The sequence below is a fragment of the Psittacula echo genome (assembly GCF_963264785.1).
Source record: "Psittacula echo genome assembly, chromosome: 1".
NCBI lineage: Eukaryota > Metazoa > Chordata > Aves > Psittaciformes > Psittacidae > Psittacula > Psittacula echo.
Window position 1 is genome coordinate 94265706 of NC_137735.1, and position 8825 is coordinate 94274530.

The window sequence follows — 8825 nt, forward strand, 5'->3', positions numbered from 1 at the left end:
TCGGCCCGGCCGGCAGCTGCGATGCCCTTCCCCAGCTCCAGCGCGGACGATGCGTTCGACTACCTCTTCAAGATCATCCTGATCGGGGACTCTAACGTGGGGAAGACGTGTGTGGTGCACCGCTTCAAGACGGGGCAGTTCAACGAGAAGCAGCAGAACACCATCGGCGTGGACTTCACCGTGCGCTCCATGGACATCGACGGCAAGAAAGTGAAGGTGAGGGGCTGGGGGGACCCAGGGGTAGTGGGGGGGACTGCAGCGCCTCCCGCCCGGCCCCACGGAAGGTAGTAGCAAGAGCTGGTTGTCTTGCTGGCCATGGGTGCTTTCGGGGAGATCTTTTCCCTGGGAGGATCTCCTGGGGGAGGCAATCGCACTGATTTGGTACAGTCACCCTAAGCTGGTACATACTCACTCTTGTGGCTTCTCTGGGTCTGTCTTTGGAGAGAGAAGGCTCATGCTTTGCCTCTATGGAGATAGTTTTTTGAAAGCCAGCTCTGGTTTGAAGGGGGTGTCTCTTCCCTCACTTAGAAATCATAGATTGGTTTGGGTTGGAAGGGACCATAAAGCTCATCCAGCTCCAGCCCCCTGCCATGGGCAGGGACACCTTCCACTAGACCAGGTTGCTCCAAGCACCTTCCAGCCTGGCTTTGACACTTCCAAGGGAAGCCACAGCTTCTCTCAGCCTGTCTTCATGGGAGAGGTGCTCCCACACTCTGAGCATCTCCGATGGCCTTCCCCTGGACTGGGACACTGAGGAGGGAAAACCCTCTAGTTTGCAAGGCTCTGCTTTGGAGTGTGCTTGATTTGAGGGAAGATGAAGACTTGTAAGACAAACACCAGAATAATTTGTTATTTACAACTTGCCTCTATGTGCAGATGAGAATTCAGATGCTTGCCCTTTATATGGCTTTGCTCTGCCCAGCCCTGCATCAGGGCTTCTTAGCTTTTCTTCCTTGCCTTATTAAAAGGCTGTAACACTCTGTATCTTTTAGTACAGTTGCTGAAACTGGGTTTCTTGGTCTCTTTACAGAGTTGGGTTTACTCTTGCAGCTTTCCCTTTGGTCTGGTTGGATTGTCTTTACAGGCATGTGAATGTCTCTTCATTGTAGAGATGTAGAGAGGGCAAAGCCACTACTGTGGTATAATGGAGGGAGCTGGGACAGGTCTAGCTGCCTTCTAGACAAGGGGTTTCCAAAGCATACCTAGTGATGGCAGACACCAAGGAAGCAGCATTCGCTGGTCTTTACAACTATTACTCTTTCTCTTACAGATCCAAGTGTGGGACACAGCTGGTCAAGAACGCTTCCGGACAATAACCCAGTCTTATTACAGGAGTGCCCATGGGGCCATCCTTGCCTATGACCTTACTAGGAGGTCCACATTTGAATCCATTCCTCACTGGATTCATGAAATTGAAAAATATGGTGCTGCAAACTTGGTCATGATGTTAATTGGTAGGAATCTAATTTTAGATATTACATTATGTAGTTTTTAATATGCATGTAAAATCCTCCTCACTTTTCCTCCACTACTTGAAGCCTCCATAAACTATGCATTAAAGAAGAATGCAGTTTTGATTAAAAGAGATCAGAAAGTATACCAGTTTGGCCTGAGCTTAAAGAAAATGAGGAAAGTCACAGCAGGACCAAGCTCATAGCAGACAGTGAAACCTTTTTCCTTGTTCTTTTCTTGCTGGAATAATACAACAAGCCTGCTAATCTAGCAAGCAAGGACAACTCTGAGGTTGAATTAGGTTGAATTGAGGTTAGAATTGCAGTGAGCTTTACCCTATGCTCCTGATGTGCAGGAATTTAGCAGTTCAATAATTCAAGAAGAAGGGAAACGCACAGAGCAACATGACTCCTAGTTCTCATCTTTCCTCTCTGTTCTTTTGATAAGCATGCGCATTGCTCTGTAATGGGACTCTGATCAGGTAAGACAGTAGACTGAGGACATGGCTTTTGCAGAGCATGAAGTAGTCTGCTTGCATTCCTCCTCCTTGTTTCCTCCACTATATTCAGGAAGCTCTGCCCCTTGAAGAAAGGAATGGGTAGGAGCTGCTGAGAATGGAGCTGATAGGAAGCAATGTGGTTCTTTCCGTTTGTGTTTCAAGTTGTTACTGCTCTTCCCTCTCCCATGGGAGAAGCTGCAAGTGAGAGAACTGGTGTAGTAAAACGGCAGAACCTTTATTTACATTCCTCTGCTTCTGCCTATTCTGCTGTGGCACTGTGCCGAGAGCAACACGAGCAGCCACAGCAGCCCAAACCAGCTTTTGGAGACAGGCAGCCGAGCCCCCCAGCACAGCCGGCATGTCTCCTAAGCATCTGCTTGTGCTCCTTGCAGATTGCTGTGCTGTGGTAGTTCTTCCTGTTCTTCCTCTGCAGAAACAAACAACAAACCCTGACCTGCATGTAACCACAGTGCTTGGAATGAGTCAAGAGTTGTTGGTGGGGGAATAAATCACTTAACTTTGGTAGGGCCTTTCCAACTCTTCTCATTAAGTTGAAGAGTAAGACCTATTTGTGTGTGTTGTGAGGATTGATGGTGGTAGGATTTGTTATTTCTTTCTTCTTTAAGAAAGAAGGTCTGAAGTTGGTGAAAAGTGAAGCTTTTTAACAAGGATCCAGCTTGGTGCTTTCTTCCAAAGCTGGTGCTTTACTTACTTTGGCAGGAAGTCTTTGTATGTTTCATTACACATAGTCATGTTGTACACCTTTCTAGCATGCGGTTAACGTAAAGTCCAACTTTCTCGTCTGGAACTGAAGGAGGAAAGGGGGTTGGAAATCTTTTTTAAGGAGACAAATAACCCTCAAGGCAAGGTGTGGTTTTTGGGGTGGGTTGATGTTTTGGTTTCTTTTCCTTTTAGAAAAACTTAAAGAGACTTAAGGGGAAGGGAGTTGGCTTATATTCAGATTCAAGATCTGAATTTGATGAAGGGTTGTCTTGAAACTATGAATGACTTCAGCCAAGTACTGCATGTACCAGAACTGATGATAATTTCACATGTGCTGCAGCTACTTGAATAGACAAAGGTATTTTATCTGAGGTGTTTCATGACCTCTGACGGATTTGAACTGCTTCAAGTGAAAGTTAAATTTATACATGTGGAAACTTAGTAGGTATATATTTCAAGCATTAAGGTGGCTGGTGTGAATTCTTGTCTTTTTTGACGTAATCTATGACTGATGTGTATAAACAGGTCATGTTAAAATCTGATTGAGTTAACCAGGCTCTTCCTGGGGTTTAGTGGGGCTTTTCTGGGGGAGGAGATCTGCTTTAGTCTAACAACATTGCAGAACTTTGGAGCTGAGCATCCACCCTGAGATGAAGTAAGGTAGCTTGACAGTAGCGTAACACATGTGGCTTCCACTGAAGGTTGAGTGAGGAATAAACCTTTATGCAAAATTGCTTTGGTTTGCTGTGTACAATCATCATGGCTGCAAGATTTCTATACTTTTTAGTATCTAAGTTAAAAGCTACTTTAATGTTTAAGAACACTAGGGGATAGGGACCAAAAGTTGCTTCCAAATAATCCTCTGGCATCACTGCCTACTGCAAGTAAGTAGAAAAACACAGGGGTTTAGGTTTTGTTTGGATTTTAACTCATTTGCTAGCTGCAGTTTTGATCCACATTCTGTTTGTGGCTTACATCTTGGTTGTTGGTTGTTTTGTTGGGGTTTTTTGCAGTAACTCCCATTCTTAACGTAAATCTATTGCTTAACAAAACTGAATTAATTTATTGCATTTAAAGATTAATTTGTTGAGAAACTAAGTTATTGAATTATGTATTTTCCTTCTTTTAAGGGAACAAATCGGACTCACTGGAAAAGCGCCAAGTCCTGTTTGAAGATGCCTGCACACTGGCGGAGAAGCATGGGCTCTTAGCTGTGCTGGAGACATCAGCTAAAGAAGCTCAAAACATAGAAGAGGTGTTCATGCTAATGGCCAAGGAGCTGATAGCCCGTAATACCTTACAGCTTCACGGGGAGAACCCTCCAAACAGCATCTATCTTGATTCCAGGCCAGTGATTGCCAGTCCAAGTGTGGAGAAGAGCCAGTGCCTCTGTTGAAGAGAGATTTCTGAAAGAACTTGAAAGTCATCATTCTTCTGAGGCTGTTTGATTTCACTTTAGTCAACTGATGAGAGTGAGCTATGTGGCCTTGAGCCATCTCTCTTGATATCTCTACTTTGCAGTTTGGCTTGTAAGCATCTTCAGAGATTGTTGCTGTTGGTAGCACAGGCTGCTTTGAACATGGCAGCTGATACTTTAACACAATCTTCTGAGGTGGGAGGATTCAGGGAGCTGCCAGCCCTTGCCTTAACCAAAGAGAACTGTAAAAATTACTGCCTTCAGTTATTTCCTTAAGTGATTTTTCTGGCTGTGTCAGAAGATAAGTTTGCACCAGAGCTCTGTGTTGATTTGACCCTTTTAAGCTATGTTGGTTGTTCTAGTGCAAGCACTTTACCTTTTGCTGGTAGCTTTAAAAAGCCTGACATGTGCTTGGACAGCGCTAACCCACTGCTGCTTAAACTTTCATTTAGGGGCAGTCCTGATGTCAGGCACGTAGCCACCCATCCCCAGGAACTCAGTTACATCTGTGCTGACTTCTTCACCAGACAAACCTGGAGACATCCCTGGGGTTTCACAGCAGGCAGAGTATGATAGACGAGAGTCCCAACCCTCTTCCTGGGGTGAGAAAAGCTGTTTTTTATATTGTTCTGTAAGAACTGATTCCAGTCATGATCTCTGACCTGCTACATAGACTTGCTAGGAGTAGTGAAGCTTCCAAGGCATCGGTAATGGCCTAAATCAATGCTGGGGTGACAGGAATTCCCCCCCACGCACACCCTGTCTTGCTTTTGATGTGCTGATTTTAATCAAAAGCCTTCTGTAGTTTGCAGTGTGGGCCAATGGCAGCTTGAGAGTATACCTGTAGATTTTCAAGGCAGTGTGAAGAAGGGATTCAAGCTCCTGTAAAACTCAATAAGAGGCATAAGGTGGTTTGATTATGGAATCTCACCTCAGAGCAGTAAGGGAATGGTATGGGGCGTACCAGAAGGTTACCCCTAGGCAAGTATGTAGGCTACTGCTATGGAGACGAAATATCCTGGTAGCAATAGAGGGGTTTGTATTGCTTCTCCCAAATGCAAGCTCTGCTATTGGAGTCTAATTTCTAGATACCAGACCGGAAGGAAGGGTTTGTGGTTGTGGTTTGGTTGGTTTTTGTTTGGGCTTGGTTTGTGTTATTTTTCCCCAAAAATGGAAACAAAGAAAGGGAGGGAAGAAGTATTATGCAGATTTTTTTGACTGCAGTCCACATATGCCAAAGTGTGTCACTTGGTTACTGTTAAGTTATGAAGTGGAACTCAAACTCTGTAATGATAAAACACAGCCTGGGTTACAGGCAAAGAAGCCCTGGGAAGGCTGGTATGCTGCTGGCTTACCAGATGGCAGCCTACCCATGTTTCACAAGTTCTTGAGAAAGAGGGGAAAAACATGTAGCAAGTATTTCTGGAAAATCGTGTCTGAGAAGCACAAAAAATAAAGCAGAATACATCATTGATTTATAGTCTAGTATTATTAATGCTTCCTCTGGCCAGGTTCTTTGCCATCACATGCAAACAGCAGGGGTTAATTCAGCTATGTGTAAACCAATGGGGTGGTCCTCAGTGTTAGCCTTTAAGCCTTTTGCTATAGCCTGGTGTGGCAAAAGCATCTTCAGCATCTTCTTTCTGATATTTAAAATCTTCATTTGATCTTGATTTGGTACTAATAGTTGCGTTTCAGTTCACATATTTAACAGTTAACACCATAACTTTTCAAAAGTAGCTGAAGAAGTAGCAATACAGCTTCCATGCAACCAGTTTTGACTCCTTTTGCTACTAGGAAGATGGCTGAATGCAAATTTAATATTCTTGTGTTTAAAATCCAAACTAGTGCTGGTAGTAGTTTGTAATGTAATATTTTTACTTTTTTTTAGTATCCACACTTACACTGCTAGCAAACTTTGTTGTATTTCAGATATACCAGCATTTGCTGGTATAATCTTCTAGGAGAGCTTAACAGAAAAGCATCGTGTTCATCTCCAGTTACCTTTCATTAGCCATGAATTAGAGGATCTTGCCACCAGAGTATTAATCAGGTTTACTGCTTGGGAGACTACTATATGAAGTTATTCCGCTTACCCTCAGTATGGAGACTTCTGCAGGCTGATGCTTCCTTAACTGGCCAACACTGCCAAGTGACAGGGAGCTACTTGCAAGTAAATTTTCCTTGGCACACAGCTCTGCAACATGGGATCAGGGAGAACAGGCTTGTGACTGTGCCCTGAGCTGCACTGCTCCTTTCCCTTTAGCAGGTGCAACAGGCTCCTTGCTGTTCTTTCAAGAAACTAGACTTGAAAACCTACCTGTTGTGCAACTAAAACAGGAGTGTGACCTCTCTTGGCTTAGCTCTGGCATCTTTCACAAGCCCTGTATACAGTACAGTGAATGGTTTCTATAGCGTCAGTTTTTGAGCTGCCCTGGAGTCATAGAATCATAGAATAGTTAGGGTTGGAAAGGACCTTAAAACCATAAAGTTCCAACCCCCCTGCCATGGGCAGGGACACCTTCCACTAAACCATGCCACCCAAGGCTCTGTCCAACACGGACTTGAAGACTGCCAAGGATGGAGCATTCACAACTTCTTTGGGAAACCCATTCCAGTGCCTCACCACCCTTACAGTAAAGAATTTCTTCCTTACATCCAATGTAAACTTCCCCTGTTTAAGTTTGAACCCGTTACCCCTTGTCCTGTCACTACAGTCCCTGATGAATAGTCCATCCCCAGCATCCTTGTAGGCCCCCTTCAGATACTGGAAGGCTGCTATGAGGTCTCCACGCAGCCTTCTCTTCTCTAGGCTGAACAGCCCCAACTTTCTCAGCCTATCTTCATACGGGAGGTGCTCCAGTCCCCTGATCATCCTCGTGGCCCTCCTCCGGACTTGTTCCAACAGTTCATGTCCTTTTTATGTTGAGGACACCAGAACTGCACACCAAGTGAGGTCTCACGAGAGCAGAGTAGAGGGGCAGGATCACCTCCTTCAATCTGCTGGTTACGCTCCTTTTGATGCAGCCCAGGATGTGGTTGGCTTTTCTGGCTTCACTGGCAGCTCATGCTAAGTTGCTCATCGAGTCCCTGAAGAGCGAGCTGCAGCAGTTGCTAACAAGAAGGTTCTTCAGATTGTATATTAGTAGACAGCATTATTCATGGCATAACACATGAAGAAAGTGATGACCTTTTTTTTTTTAATCCCTTAATTACAGCATGTTACTCTAGACTGTAAGGTAACAAGCACAGTGTGAATGCTGCAGTTGTGCTTTTCCCTACTGCAGACGGAAGCATGCAGCTATGACAATGCAAGTAGCATTAACTGCTACATAACCGTATATTAGCATTTTGTATGCATTAGCACCATATGCAAATTCACTTGTACCAACTGTAGCTTAGAATCACAGAACTTTTTGGGTTGGAAGGGACCTTAAAGCTCATCCAGTTCCAACCTTCCACTAGATCAGGTTGCTCCAATCCCTGTCCAACCTGGCCCTGAACACTGCCAGGTATGGGGCGGCCACAACTTCTCTGGGCAACCCATGCCAGTGCCTCACCACCCTCACAGGGAAGAACTGCTTCCCAGTATTGGATCTAAACCTCCTCTCTTTTCAGCCTAAAGCCATTACTTCTTGTCCTGTCACTACATGCCCTTGTTAAAAGTCCTTCTCCAGATTTCTTGTAGGCCCCCTTTAAGTACTGGAAGCCACTCTAAGGTCTCCTCGGAGCATTGTCTCCTGACTGAACAACCCTATCTCTCAGCCTGTCTCCATAGGAGATGTGATCCAGCCCTTTGAGCATCTTGGTGGCCTCCTCTGGACTCAACTTGTTGTTCACAATATTATCCTAAAAACCACTACTGCTTCACAGTTTTAAAAGCTGCACATCCAGCTTGAAGATGAGCTTATTTGTTTTTATCTACTTAGAAGTATTTTACTTCTGTGTGTGACACATCACTTGCATGGATATTGCAGCCACGACAGGTAAGACTGAAGCAGCAGCACTATCTGCATAACAGGGTAACAAAAGAAACGTACAAGTATATTAAAATGGAGTATACTGACACCTCCCAGAAGCTGACTGGCTTAAAAACATAGCTGCAACAAGGGGTGTGGAAGGCACATGGCACTGCCAACTTGGTAAAGCTTTCCCTCATACATATATCAGGCTCTTTGTAACAAAAGCTGAGGTTCTTATCTAATCATTCTAGTTAATGTTTAAGTACATTTGGAAAGGAGACAAACAATTTTCAGGCCCTGAACAGAGAGTATGAGCTCTGTCTGGAGCCTCCTTTCACGAAGGAGATACAGACCTGAGCTTTTGGATATGGAACGGAAAGGGAAGCTTACCTCTGCCCAGTAAGTGTTCTAACTACGGCCCTGTTTAAAAGTGCCCCTTCCCATCTGTGGGTTGCCAGAAGGCACATTTTCAGGTATCTCAGTTCCCAGAAGACCACATCTGGCTGCAGGCAGTGGGGCTTCAATACTCAGTTTGGTATACTGACTCTAGGAGCCATTTTCAAGCAAATGCATTACAGACTAGAACTAAAGCAGGCAATGCAGGGGTATTGGAATCCTCTGACAGCAGTTTTGGGCAGGCCAAGAGCCCCCGTTACCTAAGAGTACTGCAAATTTCAGTAGGAACTTGGTTTGAGAGAGGTGGGGCTTTAAAATCTCTTAAAGGGCTTTCTCTAGTGCTATTCCAAACCCAACCTTAACTCAGCTGCTGGCA

The 8825-nt window shown here is 44.7% G+C and overlaps 1 protein-coding gene across 1 annotated transcript; it reads left to right on the forward strand.

Moving 5' to 3' along the window:
• Positions 1-5: 5 nt before the first annotated feature.
• RAB19 (RAB19, member RAS oncogene family) lies at positions 6-5384 on the forward strand. The gene is made up of 3 exons (XM_080635824.1): positions 6-216; positions 1271-1454; positions 3805-5384. The coding sequence occupies exons 1-3, from the start codon at positions 22-24 to the stop codon at positions 4068-4070; spliced, it is 645 nt and encodes a 214-aa protein (XP_080491950.1). The 5' UTR covers positions 6-21; the 3' UTR covers positions 4071-5384.
• The last annotated feature ends 3441 nt before the right edge of the window (positions 5385-8825 follow it).

What these genes read in the sequence shown, in the direction of transcription:
- RAB19 (XM_080635824.1), top strand. Translation starts at nt 22, where the DNA reads ATGCCCTTCCCCAGCTCCAGCGCGGACGATGCGTTCGACTACCTCTTC. An exon ending in TCGACGGCAAGAAAGTGAAG is followed by an intron (nt 217 to 1,270) that starts GTGAGGGGCTGG and finishes TTTCTCTTACAG; the next exon opens with ATCCAAGTGTGGGACACAGC. An exon ending in CTTGGTCATGATGTTAATTG is followed by an intron (nt 1,455 to 3,804) that starts GTAGGAATCTAA and finishes CCTTCTTTTAAG; the next exon opens with GGAACAAATCGGACTCACTG.